Source organism: Oratosquilla oratoria, chromosome 1 (assembly GCF_046742065.1).
Source record: "Oratosquilla oratoria isolate Oo_2021 chromosome 1, ASM4674206v1, whole genome shotgun sequence".
In the NCBI taxonomy this organism is placed as follows: domain Eukaryota; kingdom Metazoa; phylum Arthropoda; class Malacostraca; order Stomatopoda; family Squillidae; genus Oratosquilla; species Oratosquilla oratoria.
The window spans coordinates 106,504,491-106,520,183 of NC_134777.1; the positions used below are offsets into that span (position 1 = coordinate 106,504,491).

General features: G+C 41.2%; 1 protein-coding gene across 2 annotated transcripts in view; it reads left to right on the forward strand.

The window, feature by feature from the left end:
• Positions 1 to 15,486, forward strand: part of LOC143024664 (dnaJ homolog l(2)tid, mitochondrial) — a 28,115-nt gene extending 12,629 nt beyond the window's left edge. Inside the window, exons 5-9 of one of the 2 annotated variants that reach the window (XM_076183638.1) lie at positions 1,417 to 1,548; positions 2,778 to 2,971; positions 3,906 to 4,119; positions 10,304 to 10,457; positions 10,591 to 10,729. In XM_076183638.1, coding sequence (XP_076039753.1) covers positions 1,417 to 1,548; positions 2,778 to 2,971; positions 3,906 to 4,119; positions 10,304 to 10,457; positions 10,591 to 10,594 — 698 coding nt within the window. In that variant the 3' untranslated portion in view covers positions 10,595 to 10,729. Of the gene's footprint in view, positions 1 to 1,416; positions 1,549 to 2,777; positions 2,972 to 3,905; positions 4,120 to 10,303; positions 10,458 to 10,590 lie in introns of both variants that reach the window. The other variant, XM_076183647.1, reaches the window with a different exon arrangement.
• Positions 15,487 to 15,693: the final 207 nt, after the last annotated feature.

Here is a 15,693-nt window from a genome sequence, read left to right on the forward strand (position 1 = left end):
AGTCACCACTTGTCAGTTCCTTGCTTGAAAAGGTGGGGGAGATGTAGTTGAAATCGATAGAAAAGATCTTAGGTATGGTCTAGGGAGCCAGTGCCAGCCCCACAGGGCTGCACCTCCAGGTGGAGGTGAGGGGGTTGATGGGGTTTGAAAATGGGCATCCAGGAGATGATTCTGTCTACAACCCATCTTGCAGGACTGCCACTGGCAGTTACCTGCCATTGGTCTTCATTTATATAGTTCATCAGCTTCCCTGTTTGGGATCAGATTTGTAATGAACCTCCAACTTGCTCTGTCCAGTACTAAATTTTCCAGGTCTGAATACATTAAACCCGATATAACGGATCTCGATATACCCTATATCGGATATAACGGACAAAAAACATGACCGGACAAACCCCCGCTATAATGGATTTTCATCCATTATAGTGAGGGATCCTTTGGTTATAACTGATCTTCAGAAATAATGACAGACCCCTGTTCCCATATTGTCTGTTATATCAAGGGTTTACTGTAATTTCTAATCCTACCAATTTCTAGTACCGGACAAACTTTGGGATATAACGGATCTGTCCAGTGTTGGCATCGGATATAACGGATCCTCGGTTATAACAGATCTTGAGATATAATGACAGACCCCTGCCCTCATATCATCTGTTATATCAAGGGTTTACTGTACTACTATATCCTGCTGCATTGCTTTTCTCCATGTTCATGAGCCTCCATCTGGCCTCTTTCATATCTCCATTTCCTCCACCATCCTCGGCACTCCGCCCTCCCTCTCATCACATGTCCAACTTAGTGTAACCTTCTTCCCTGTATCCCCTTTAAACCACATCTAACCACCTCCTGTTACCTCACTCCAGCTATAAACCATGGCATCTCTTGATCACATCTCTTCAGTCTCCACACTGGAGTGGATGGGGTGGGAGGGTTGCCATTTAATGAAGCAGTAGGGACGATAAACCAGCTTTGGCTGTCAGACCCCGCAGTAGAGGTGCTGTGTATTGCTGCATTGCTTCTGACCCAGGCAGTGGGTGGTGGACAGGAATGACTTGTCATCCTCAAGGAGTTAAGATAAAAGGGAAACCAAACGAGTGTTTGAGGGATGTGGGATGGGTTAAGGGTAGGTGTTTTACAGCATGTATCAAGACATTCTCATTATTATCCATCCCAGGCTTCTTAACAGTATATTGTCACTCATTTTGATTTTTAAATTTGATGCATAATTATCAAAGAGATTTTTCCCCTACAATGGGATTAGCCAAGCTAGGGCATACATATACCCCACACCCATTTCGTATGCATCCTAAATCCAGTCATTGCCTGAACAATTAATGACATCATTGAAACATTATAGTGTATAACATGTTAGAAACTGTCATGATATCAAATATATATTGATGTTCATAATTGCAGGACCCTTTGTGATGAGACAAACTTGTAGGTATTGTCATGGAACTAGGATTTACAATAAGTATCCATGTGGTGAATGTGAAGGAAAGGGACAAACTGTACAGAGAAGAACTGTTACTGTTCCAGTACCAGCAGGTGAGATTTGTTTATTTGTGTAAATTTTTTTTCCATTAGAGGTAGTGCAGCATTGATGTAAATAGTTGGTGGTGAGGATCTCAATCTTGATTGCATAAGAATTTTAGTTAGATAGGGATGCACACACCTTAGTATGGAGACCATAAATGTAAAATGTAGATTTGGTAAAAATTAATAAGATGAATCCTATCATGACAGTGAAGTAATCTGTGTACGTACTTAAGATTTTTATGTGGCAATTACAACACTGTTTTATGAAACTAGCTGTAACCAAAGAACACCAATAGAACATCTATACTTAGAAACAAAAATTTGCAATTACAACACTGTTTTATGAAACTAGCTGTAACCAAAGAACACCAATAGAACATCTATACTTAGAAACAAAAATTCTTTCCATGGAACGGCATATGAAAATGATAGGCACACAATTCTGTGTAAGAACTCTTGAGCCCACTCACCCCTCACATTACATCACACAAACACAACCCACCAAACAGCATAGAACTAGTCTCAACAGTATTCTGTTCCAGCATTTGCAATGACCTACCCCTGATATCCCACATTATATCTGTGTACAAAACTCATACACACACGTATCACAAAACAAAAACTACAATATTTTGCTAAATTGATCACTGAATCCCACAGAAATTAGTCCAGCAGAAAAATCACTCCCACTTCTCACTAAAACAGAACTAATATGGAATTGGCCTGGCAGTGGACACTGGTTACCCAAGGTGTAACTGATGATTGATTCGGTTAAAGTCACAAACTCCCCCTATCAGGAGGCCAAGATGATGCCCCCTTACAGAGGACTATGTAGTGTGGAATTTAATGAAGTATGCTCCTGGTCCAGCATCCTTGTGGCAGGGCTCAAATTGCTGTTACCTCTTCCTGTGCCACAAGTAGTGACTCTTTAACTTGCTCAACCAGCAAGCATCCTTGTTCAGGTGTAACTACTACATGAAAACAGAACACTTTATGCTACACTATCCTACGTTCATTTTTTCCAGATAACAACACAAAATTTCTTCTCTGAATGACTTGTGGGCTGAACTGATGGCCATGGTCATTTCTTGGAGGCTGCCGGTCTCCTGCAAGAGAGAACTAGGGCAATTAATCCATTGCCACTGGTCATTAGCAGAAGACCCACAGCCTTCAGGTAACTGGTAACAGCCCAGGACAATAATTTGATTAATTTATTTTATTAATTTATTTTTAACCAGGTGTCGAAGATGGTCAGACTCTTCGAATGCAGGTTGGAAGAAAAGAAGTGTTTATACGAATCACTGTAAGCAAGAGCGATTACTTTAGAAGGGAAGGAGCAGATGTTCACACTGATGCTGCAATATCCCTTGCACAAGCAACACTTGGTGGTGCAACAAGAATTCAAGGTGTTTATGAAGACCAAACTATTCAGGTAGGCTTGGAGTTTTTTTGAGACCATCATCATGGTGCTAGGTGTTGTCCGTGGAACATTGATTGAACATTTGTTTGTGCATGTGTATCTGTTAGTTTTCTCCTATTTCCATGTGTCCAAACCATCCCAATACTCTTTCATCAACCCTATCTCCCAACTCCTTTTCCACCCCCGTTCTCCTCCTCCCCTCCTTGTTTCTCACTCTATTCAGGCTACTAATCCCTATCATACTTCTCAGGCACTTCAACTCAAACTCCTCCTCTCTTCCTCTCTTATGTTCCATAAAAGAGGAAGAGAGGAGGAGTTTGAATGTGTTTGAGATGAGGTGCCTGAGAAGTATGATAGGGATTACTAGGCTGAATAGAGTGAGAATCGAGGAGGTGAGGAGAATGGGGGTGGAAAGGGAGTTGGGAGATAGGGTTGATGAAAGAGTATTGGGATGACCCTTCATCCACAAGGAGCTAAGATAAAAGGGAAATGGGTGACAAATCACCAATAGGAGTGGGCTGGCTGGGGATGGGTGCATGACTTGGCTGTCTACCTCCCTTGGAAGGGGGAAGGAACCAGTTAGTGTATAGATTAATAGATAGATTTGAATTCATGTATTATTCCTATCTATATATATCTATCAATCTATGGGTGGGAGTGGTTTTTATGGAATTGTTTTGGTTACCTCCCTTGTAGGGAAGAAAAGCCATTGATATATGTATCTATATAACAATAGGCTTCTTCCTCCATAAGTGTTTATGCATGTGTGTGGAAAACTTTAAGTCTTCTCATACTTTAAAAATTTAGCCTTTCTCAATTTGTTTTCATGATTGTTAAAGCCCTCCCATTCATAATCAAGAGATTTCCTCTGTCAATGTAGTGTTGCTGCTTTTATGTGCACAAGCAGTAGGCTAGATGGTTCCATAATTTTTTTTCTCTTTTCCAGATCCCAAGTGGAACTCAGTCACATAATAGGATAAGGTTGCAAGGAAAAGGTTTAAAGCGAGTTAGTTCACATGGTTATGGTGACCACTATGTTCATGTCAAAATACAGGTTCCTTCAAAGCTTTCGGAACAACAAAAGGCTCTATTTATTGCATTGGCAGAATTAGAAGAAAATACTCCAGGAACTATAACTGGAATTACTTATACTAAAGATGGTAAGTATTTTTCCAACTCCATGGAATCTCGTTAATACTTTGTTTCTATTTAGTCTGTAATTTGCCTTATTCAGATACACTAAACATGGGAGCATTTTCTTCACTCTCTCACAAGGCTTCTCACAAAGTAGTCTTAGGTTAAAATCTGATCTACACAACTCCTTCCTTTACCAAAACTGCACTGCTCTCTCCTCTGTTCCTTTCATTATCCTGTGTAGTATGACACTGCGCTTGTAGTAGGGAGGGATTAAGGAAGGTAGTGATGGAGTTTGGCAAGGTGTGCATAAGAAGGAAGTTGAAGATAAATGTGGGTAAAAGTAAGGTGATGAGATGTACAAAGGGAGAATATGGCTGCAAATTGGAAGTGAGTATTAAGGGAGAGAGACTGGAGGAAGTGGATAGCTTTAGATACTTGGGTGTGAATGTGGTGGGAAAGGGAGGAGTGGAGGTAGAATGTAGATTGAGAGAAGCAAGTAAATGCCTTGGAGGATTAAAAAGTGTAATGAGAAATAGACATTTGGGGATGGATGTTAAAAGCAAATTGTATGAAGGAGTGATTGTGCTGACAGCACTGTATGGGGCAGAAACATGGAACATAAGAAATGAAGAGTAAATGTGTTTGAGATGAAATACCTGAAGTATGGTAGGGGCCACTAGGTTGGATAGAGTGAGAAATGAGGAGGAGAGTGGAGGTGGAAAGGGAGTTGGAAGATAGGGTTGATGAAAAGAATGAGTAAAGAAAGATTAGTAAAAGAGGTGTAGAAGGCAGAGGTGGAGGGAGTGAATGTGAGGGGGCAACCAAGGATGAGAAAGAGGGGAATGTCTGTTGAGGAAGGAAGGGAAAAGACAGAAGATGGGATGAGTGGAGAATGGTCATATATGGATGATGCTGTGATGCATGGAAGGGAGGTGGGGAATATGGGGTTGAAGGAGTATCTATGAATGATATTTTGATGCAGCCCGAAGGGTTTCTTCCAGTCTTCTTTTATGCATGAAGGGACTGAGAGAGGGGGGGTTGCTGATTTAATGATGTGGCCTTGCTGTGGATGTGCTGTGTCTTGCTACATTGCTTCTGACACAGGGCAGTGGGTGAGATGCAGGGATGACTTGTCATCCAGGAGGAACCAAGATAAGAGGTAGGGATGGGGGTGAATGGGAATGGAGTATGTGGGATGAAATGGGTGGGAGTGAATTTATGCATTTGACTTTGGCTACCTTCCTTGTAAGGGGGGGAAAAAAGCTGTTGGTATGATTATTGTAAAAAGGTTTATGATAGGGTAGACAGAAAGGCACTTTGGGAGGTTTTGCAGATATATGGGATTGGGGGAAAGCTGTTAAGGCAGACTTTTTTTTTATTATTCGTTGGGTTACGGGCCTACAGATGTAGGAAAACCCAAAATAAAAATAAAATAAAAACCAGCAAAATTCTTCTTTTTTATTATTGCGACACTGCTTCTGACCCAGGGCAGTGGACAAGGTGCAGGGATAACCTGTCATCCAGGAGGTGCTAAGATAAGAGGGAGGGTGGAGGGGTGTGGAGTGTATTCAGAGATGGAATGGGTGGGAATGATTTTATGCCTTTTTCTTTTTGGCTACCTCCCTTGTAAGGGGGAAAAAGCCATGGTATATGTATGTATGTATTATTTTTTTCTGCCAAACGGCTGACTAGCACTGGTGTAGTGATCAAAGTAAACAAAAAAATAAATAAATATAACTGTGGGTCTACTGTTTGTACAAAACATACAAAGCTTAGTACATACAGTAGCTATGGCTGTTCAATGCGAACATGGATGGGGTGGTGCAGGAGGTAAAGGTGAGGGTAATGGGCAGGGGACTGGAGATGGATAAAGAAAATGGAGAAAAGTGGGAGGCGAGCCAGTTGTCGTTTGCTGATGACACTGCACTTGTGGCAGGTTAGAGGAGGTATTAACCACTTCTGTATGATGATGCCTACATAGGCATCACGGGGTGTGAGCGGGTACATGAGGATGCCGGCATCTTGATTGTATATATATTTTTATGTAGTTGTACGGAAGGGGTTACAAGGTTGGATAGAGTGAGAAATGAGGAGGTGAGGAGGAGAGCAGGGGTGGAAAAGGAGCTGGCAGATCGGGCTGGTGAAAGATTATTAGAATGGTTTAGGCATGAAAAGAACGAGTGAAGATAGATTAACGAAAAGAGTGTGGAAAACAGAGGTGGATGGAGGGAACTTGAGGAGAACACCAAAAATGAGAGGGATGGATGGGGTGAAAAGGTCTTTGAGCAAGAAGATAATGTTGAACAGGGAAAGAAGAGAGTAGGAGATAGATGTGAGTGGAGTTATGGATGGATGATAATTTGGTGCAGCCAGAAACAATTTCTCCTTGTCTATATTTATCATGAGGGGATAAGGAGGGAGGATCACTGTGTAAATGAAGCAGTTGGACCAGCTGTGGATGTACTGTATTTTGCTAAGAGGGTAGAGGGGAGTGGAGTATGTAGGGGATGGAATAGGTGGGAGTGGTTTCTGTGCCTTGTCTTTTGGCTACCTCCCGTGTAGGTGGGGAAAAAAGCCTTTGGTATATATATATATCTATATCTATGTATGCTTCTGACCTGGGCAGTGATCCTTCATCCATGAGGAGCCAAGAGAAGTGGGAAACAAAATGGTAGTGGAATGGGTAAGAATGGGTGTAGAACTCTTGCATGCCTAAGTGCTGCCCCAGGGCAAAGTTCTCGCCAATGCCCCCTCCCCCTTTACCACTTCCCTTCTCTGCCACCTCTTACTGTATAGTTTAGCTTTTGACTTTCAAAATAATTAAGCAGATATTAAAATTTATATTTAATGTGCCTATTGCAGAAAGGATTTTTTTTTTTTTTCTCCCTCCCTAACTCAAAATTCGACAATTATGGTAAAATATTCTGGACTCCTTTGACCTTTTTTAATATCATTGTTTTATCAGCCTTGTCGGAGGCAAGGCTGGGATAGAATTGCCACCCCCCTCAAAGTGCCGCCCGGAGGCATATGCCCCCCCTTGCCCCCATCATGTGAGGGCCCTGGGTGGATGCACACCTTGGTTGGCTAGGTCCCTTTTAAGGGAGAAGAGGCCCTTAGTATATAGATACATGCATACATACGCCAACGGCTTTTTTTCCCCACTTACAAAGGAGGTAGCAAAAGTTAAAAGCTAACTCCACTCCCATCCATTTCATTCCCACATATTCAGCTACCATTCATCACCCCCTCCTTCCCTCTTTTCTTGGCTCCTCCTGGATGATGGGTCATCCCTGCATCTCACCCACTGCCCTGGGTCAGAAGCAGTGTAGCAAGACACAGCACATCCACAGCAAGGCCACTTAATTGAATCAGCCCCCCCCCTCCTTCCCCTCGTATAGAAATATTCATCCATACTCCCTCACCCCCAATCCCCCACCCACTTCTGTGCATCACAGCATCAACCGTGCACAACCATTCACCACTCACCCCTATCTTCATTCTTCTCCCTTCCATCCTCAACAGACATTCCCTTCTTTCCCAATGCCCCTTTTACCCCATCCATCCATCTCATCCTTGGTTGCCCCCTCATGTTTTCTTCCTCCACCTCTGCCTTCTACACCTCTTTTACTAATATTTTTTCACTCTTTATTTCTGTGTCCAAAACATCCCAATACTCTTTCATCAACCCTGTCTCCCAACTCCCTTTCCACCTCCGCTCTCCTCCTCACCTCCTCATTTCTGACTCTATCCAACCCAGTAATGGGCAAAGGACTGGAGATGGTTAAAGAAAAGGGAGAAAAATGGGAGGTGAGCTAGTTGTTGTTTGCTGATGTCACTGCACTTATAGCAAGGTCCGAGGAGGGATTAAGGGAGTTAGTGACAGAGTTTGACAAGGTATGTATTATGCTGGTTGAAGCAAACTGATAGAGAGTTATTTTTTATTTACCAATAAATTTAGGTGTCATTGTAATGATGGGGCTCATTCTAAGGGCAAGAATAGGGGAGGGGATGAGATGGCGAGGGAGGAGGCAACTGTGAGTTTCAAGTTGCATCCCAACTTGGTCTGCTTGTGGAGGAGGGGGAGGAGGTTTTCTCACCAAGGAGCAACAAGCCAGGCTCACTGTGATGCTCTGAGGTGATCTGAATCTTCGGCGTTCATCCAGCCTTTACATACACGAGCATGTCATGACCTGTGCTCCTAATTGGCATGAAGGCAGAGTAAGATATGTAGGACACAAAATGTTCTTAGGCTGCTGACTCACGAAGACAGAGGGTATGGGTTCCTCAAAGAATCCAGTGTTCATCATCACGTGGATCATGTGGCTGGCCCTGGTGCAGGTTAGTCATCACTGGCCGATGCTGGTGAACTGCACGTGCATTTCCTCAAGGAGACTTTGCCCCACCCGTGGGCCTCAAGGAAGCTTTGGGTCGTGTCACGCAACTGGGTGGCTTAAGTGTGTTTATGGGACCACTTGCGGGTCAGTAAGGTCATGGGATGGCCAGAGAAGAGGTGAGGACGGGAGGAGTGAGGACTCCTTCTTAACAGTATGCGATAGGAGAAAGTTGAAGGTAAATGTGGGTAAAAGTAAGGTGATGAGATGTACAAGGTAAGAGGATGGTAGTGAGTTTGAAGCAAGTCTTAAAGGAGAGAGGCTGGAGGAAGTGGATACCTTTAGATTTTTGGGTTTGTATGTGGCAGGAAAGGAGGAGTGGCTTTGGAAGTGAATTGTAGACTGAGAGAAGCAAGTAAATACCTTGGGGGATAAAAAAAAGTGTCATTAGAAATAGGCATTTAGAAATGGATGTAGATACTATGAAGAGGCGATTGTGCTGACAGCACTGTAAGGGGCAGAGACCTGGAATTGAAGAAAGGCAGTGAGGAAAAGTTTAAATGTGTTTGAGATGAAATGTCTGAGAAGTATGGTAGGGGTTACAAGGTTGGACAGGGTGAGAAACAAGGTTAGGAAGAGCTGGGATGGAAAAGGAGATGGAAGATAGGGCTGATGAAAGAGTATTGGAACGATTTGGACTTATGGAAAGAATGAGTAAAGAAAGATTAGTAAAAGATGTGTGGAAAGCAGAGGTGGAGGGAGTGAACTTATGGGGATGACTGAGGATGAGATAGATGGATGGGGTTAAAGGGGTGTTGAGTAAGAGGGGAATGTCTGTTGAGCAAGGAAGGGAGAAGGCAGAAGATAGGGGTGAGTGGAGAATGGCTGTGTATAAATGATACTGTGATGCAAGGAAGGGAGGGGGTGGGGAATGGGGGACAAAGAAGTTATTTGTGAATGATATTTTGACACAGCCTGAAGGGATTTTTCTGTCTTTTCATTTTCTGCATGATATGATGTGGAGGGGGGTGGTTCCTGATTTAGTGAAACAGCCTTGATGTGGATGTATTGTGTCTTGCTGCATTGCTTCTGACCCAGGGCAGTGGGGAGGATAGGGATGACCCATCATCCCTGAGAAGCTAAGATGAGAGGGAAGAAATGGTAGTGGGTGGGAGTGTGAAAAAGACCTTGGCATGTAGATAGATAGATTAATATTGTTATTGTTTATTATTTTTTATTGTTGCTATTGCTATAGGATTGTTTCTGATTTGAGCAATGGGTGGGGGACAGGGATAATCCTTCATCCATAAGGAGCTAAGATAAAAGGGACAATGACTGGGTATTAGTTGGGTGAAGGGAACTTTATCATCTTCCTTATAAGGGGACAGGTCCTTTTGGTATATTTATGTACGTGTCTTTGTAAAAGTAAGGGAATAAGTTTAGACCCAAAATTATACCTTCTTTGTAGTTTTAAGAAATTGGAAAATTATGAGGCTTCTTCTGTTCCCTAGCATATGTGTTGCCTGTTTGTTGCAAGTGTTATATATTTTTTTATTTTTGGAAAAAAAATTGGAAAAAGAAATTCACATGTGTGAAGCAAAGAAAATTTAAAAGTTCACGTGATTAGTTTAAGTCTTTCGGTTGTTAATCCTTTATTTGGCAGTGGTGCATGACTGACTGGTTGTTACCACCAGCTTTTAGTCAGCCGAGGACATACTCTTGATGGACCTGAGTAACCAGTAATGGGACTCAGGGCTTGGATATTGATCCCTGGCTGCTGACAGGTAATTTTATTCAGAAGTGATGCCATCTGCCTGGTTAAGGGTTAAGAGTATTGATGGGATTTTTTACAATATTACTTGTTGCTACATCACAGGGGTCAAGGTCGCCCAGCAAGAACAGGCAACACACTCATCTACCACTGGGGGTGGTGAGAAGTCTTTCAGTGACTCCCGTTCTAATTTTGAAAGTCCTCATAATCAAACTCAACAAGAAAATCTCCTCTCCAAAATTAAGAAAGCAATATTTGGGTATGAAATTTCAATTGCTGATGAGAAATTGTTGCAAAAATATGTATTATTGAGAAAAGATATATATATATTTTTTTATGGACAAGATTTTTTTTATTTAAAAGTAAATGAATAATTTCCAAATCTCTTTCAGGTAAGCGTACTGAATATGATAATGAAACAGTGCAAATGATTAATTCCATTTTGAAAGGAGAAATAGAAAAAGTGGCAAAGCGAGTTGATGGCAATGTAGAAGATACTGCAATAGACATGGACGATACCCATGACCAGGAAAAGAAACATGCATCATAATTTACTTTTCCACACACACACACACACACACATGCCACACCACACCACATACATATATATGTATATATGTATATGCACATGTTGTTCAGAATGTCAGATTTGTGTAATTTATGAGTGTGGTAGGGGTGGTAAGTCTGGAAAAGATCTAGGGTTTGTATTTCAGTGATTTGGTTTGTGAAGATGGGCAAGAATCTAAGGAATGTGAATAAGAATATGGCATTTCATTGTTACCACCATCACCTAGCTTCCTGTATGTTCAACATGGGTCATATTCATGTAGATGAGTAAGTGAATGTATAAGGGAATAAAAGATGTGTATGCATGAGTACGCATGCATGTACGCACGCGTGCGCGCGCACACACACACACACACACACACACACACACACTCACACTCACACTCACACACACACTCACACACACTCTCTCACTCTCACTCACTCACTCTCTATACACCACAACACACACATTTGGAATACTTGGAATAGCTGAGGAAGTGATATAGCCCAAGCTCAAACAATACACGAGTTCAAATCTATGATAATTGGAAATCAAGGATATAGATTAAGTTGGAACTGTACATGAATTTGAGGCTAGTTATGAGAATAGGAGCTGGGATCCAATGAGTGTTGCTCCTTTCAAATATACTACCAGTAGGTAAACATACATGTATATATACATAAACCATACAAGGAGGTACCAGAAATTTTGGACCTGTCATTGATAAAAAAAAAAAAAGAAGAAAGAAAAAAAGTGGTGATATGATCATGATGTTCATGTTACTGAAAAGTGTTGACAGAACTGACAGAAGACCTCTTGGTGTGGGAGGGGAGGGCATTACAAGGTTATAAGAACAGACTTGAGAGGGATGGGAGTGGGTATGTGCCTCTTGATTTGGCTACCTCTCTTGTAAGGGGGGGAAAAAACCTTTGGTATATAGATAGGAACTGAAGACAACAGCATCTCTGAATTTTGTCAACTTGTGGAATAGCCAAGAACAGTTTAATCTTTTTTGACCATAGCTTCCTCTAACATTTGGTTACAGAACTGCATATACTACATTACTGCAAGCACCCCCATAGAATTTATTTCAGGACCCCTTTGGGGGTTGTTAGCCTACCAGGTTAAAAACCCTGGTCTAGAAGATGATATAATTGAAGCTAAGACTAATTTATAGTTAGGTGCAATAGATGAAGGAAAATGTAGATTCCATTGTTTCTAATCCAATCAGTAGGCAGGGAAAAAGAATGACAAAGGACCCAAGATAAAAGGGACAACAAATGTTGGATGGGTGTAGGATAAATGAGGGCAAGGGGTGTGTATTGGCTGGCCCACACCCTTTACAAGGGTTGAAGGGCCTGTTGGTACACGAGTACATGATAGATGGAGAACGAGACAGTCCATGAGAGAAGCTCCTTTCTTGTATGAGTATACTACAGTGAGGAAAAAATACACGTGACACATGCACACATTTATATAATTTGTAGAAAATATTGTCTTTGTCTACAAAAAATAAATTAACTCGTTTTATTTCCTGTCCAGAAGTCATCATGGTGAATTTCATGGAATGTGGTTAGTTAAAGATTATTTATTGGTTTGTGAAAGCTAGGAGTCTTGCTTTAATTGTACTCTGCAGTTAGTGTACTGAAACGGCATTTATTTGTATTTTGTCACTCGTAACCAGCACTTCTATCCTTGAGGGACAATATTGTGCCAAAGAACTGGAGTCAAACAGGTGGGAAGGGTGAACAGGAATCTAAGAAATGGCATAAAAAAGGAAGGATGGAAGTTAAGTGATGTGGGAAAGTATTGTAGGGGAAGGGTTGGGCTCAGATATTGGAATGCTGGTGCAATTTGATTACATTTCAGCTTTAGTTGTTAGATATGCCCCCTACTCCTATAATATGCAGTTTCTTTTGGTAACTATCAGTTCCATGGCACACCGTGTATTTTGTCTTAACAAATGTTAGATTGCAGCTTAGTGGCAGACCCTAGACTGAACAAACCCTTTGAGTGAAGGTTGATGTGTATCTTCAAAGATAACATTCCATGCATATTGTTACTGTGGTCATAAAGCCATCTTTTATCATGCTTTAGTTGTTCTGTTTATGCTGATTAATAACTAAATCAAGGTAAATTTTCACAAATTTTAATGTTCTTTTTCTGTTCTATGTTTCATGCGTCAGATAGGCATAGTTCTCTTTACTCATCCACTGGTTCTTGTAAATAGATGGTTTTATAACTATGGTGTTTAAAAAGAGAATGGTACCTAATCTCATTTCATTCATCTTCGTTGAAATTTTGCTAAATAATGATTACTAGTGGCAGCCTTGTAGAAATAACTAAATGATTCCTTCCAGTAGTTGTAGGAAAGGAACAACAAAGGGATTGAAAGGATTGAGTGCTTTACCATTACTGTCACAATTCCCAAAGATATCAGTCAATCATTGCTTTGAGTCTCGCCAACTCTAAAACCCACAGCCCTACAGTGGCCATCAATGGTCTTCAGGCTGTCCCACAGATCTCTCTGGAAACTGAACCATTCTCAGTGTTGTATCAGTGTAGGACTGTTTTTCTGTCACCAGCTCAAAGTGGTAAGGAGAGGAGAGCAGTCACCAGCTGTCAAATCTCCATGTGAGAAAAAGGTTAAAAAATACAGCTGAAGTTGATAGAGGCCTTGGGCCTGGTCTGTAGACAGAGTGCCAGCCCCTCAGGGCTGCACTTCCTGATAGAGATGAAGTTGTCAGGTTATGAAAATGTTAAATTTCACTGCACGTCTTGCAGGACCACTGCATGCAGGTGCCCATCATTGGTCCCCTCTACTTAAGATATTGCCAACAAAATGGAAGACATTGATCTCATAAGAGCATATTTGTTTGAAGAGCTACAACAGTGTAACATTTTCCAATAGATTTTTCTGCTTTGATGTAGTGAAGATTAATATCTTATCAGTGTCTGCAGTGTGGCCTTGCATTTGTATTTGACCCATGCAGTGATGGTGAGGCAATCTGTCATTCCCAAGGTGCTAAAATGGAAAGGACAATGTGTGTGACTATTGGCGAGTGAATGTACGCTTTGACTCGGCCATCCCCCTTTTAAATAGGGGCCTTGTATATAAAATAGATAGACGTCTTCTTGTTCAGTAAATCAGGTATCATAGCAAATGTTCTTATTGTTCTGTTGCCCATTGTCTTGCATCCAGATGGTTCTCTTTGGGGTAACAATGTACAGCTAATTTCTTTAGAGAGCTGTAAGGTTTGTAAAGTATACATTGTGTATCCAGCTTTTCTGTTGAATTTTAAATGTCATTTGATATTATTGTATCTGATGATAACATCTGGACAGAAATTACAATTCCCCCCCCCAGTAGTTTGATACATTTTTCTTAAACTGTGTCCTGGATTTACCAGATGATGTTTCATAGGAATTAGTCAAACTCGTTATATCACATCTACATTTTTTATTAATGTGTATTGAGCCAACAAAAGGAGGTTGAATGAAATGGTCCAAGAGACCAACATCAGAGAGTCCCGTCTTTCATCTTCAGATTCCATCAGTATCCTCACCACTTTATGTAGATACAGTCTGGAGGCAATGGCATGGTCTTTAAACTCAGCCTGACATCCCTTGTGTAGTGTGTGTGCATGTTTATTTACCTCACAACAATAATAATAGTTGTTCCACTGAACTTCACTAAGTGGAAGACTTGCAACCCCACAGCTGTTACCAATGGTCCTGGGACCCTCTCACAGATCTCTTAGGGAAGAAACTTTGGACTGTTGTCGGTGTTGTATTGGTGTGGGATTGTTTCTGTGTCACTGGCTGAAAGTGGAAGGAGAGTCGCACATCAGCTCTCCATATATGAAAAGGTGTAAGAAATACAGTTGAGTTGACAGAGAAAGATCTTGGGCCAATTTCATAGATGAAGTGTCGAGCTATGAGAGGTAAGGGGGGTTGAAGGATTTTGAAAATGGGGAAGACCACAACATGCAGGTATCTGTCATTGGTCCTGGTGTTGACCTGTAATATATATATAGGAAAGGAATTACACTCATGGGGTCCTGTCTCTTTTTCTCCAGTGGTCATTTGTAGCTTTGAATTCGCACATTTTTAAAGCTTGGGCTGTATCATTATTTCAGGAGTTAATGCATCTGCGTGGAAAATGGTTTGATGACATACTGATATTGCAAGTCATTGCTGTCCTCCTTGAGCATGGAGATTGTGTTTTTGTGATTCACCATGGATTAGAGCTAATAACTCGTATTGTCTGATCAATGGATAACGTTATTTTAAGCACATATACATACAAACTTACATAATCACCAGTTGGAAAACTGCTGATCACTTAACCTCTATTATTCCTTCATTTTGTTACCCTTCATCAGTCTCTTGCACCACCTCTCTGGTGGGATATTGTCCTCAAAGTAGGAGTGCTGTCATACACACATCAAGTGGAACCATAATGGCTTGTAGTATCAGTAGCACTATGTCACTGAGACTGGCATGGACTCAGGACCTAAAGAGTAACAGACTGACCAGTGTGTGAGAGAGTGCACATGAGAGCATGTGTGTGAGTGGAAGTGCATACAGACACGTGCAAGCATACGTAAGTGTATATACATGTGTATATATACATGTGAAAATATTGGTCATACATTCACATACAACCTGTTTACTTTGTATAAATATATATATACTGATTAAATGTTAAAAGGAGTTCAATAAAATGAACATCTGTTCCAGTATTTTCCTTTTCCTGTAATAGTTGAGTACATTGCAAAGGTGGGAGTTGTTACAAGGTCTCGCTTCATGTTAGTCTATGACCCTATGGTTTTGCACAGTAGACGGCAAATTATGCTGAAATCTTGATACCGTTTCTTAATATTTCAATGTAGGCAGAGAGTACAGTAACACAAAACTAATTTGTACAAGTTGAGATACAAAT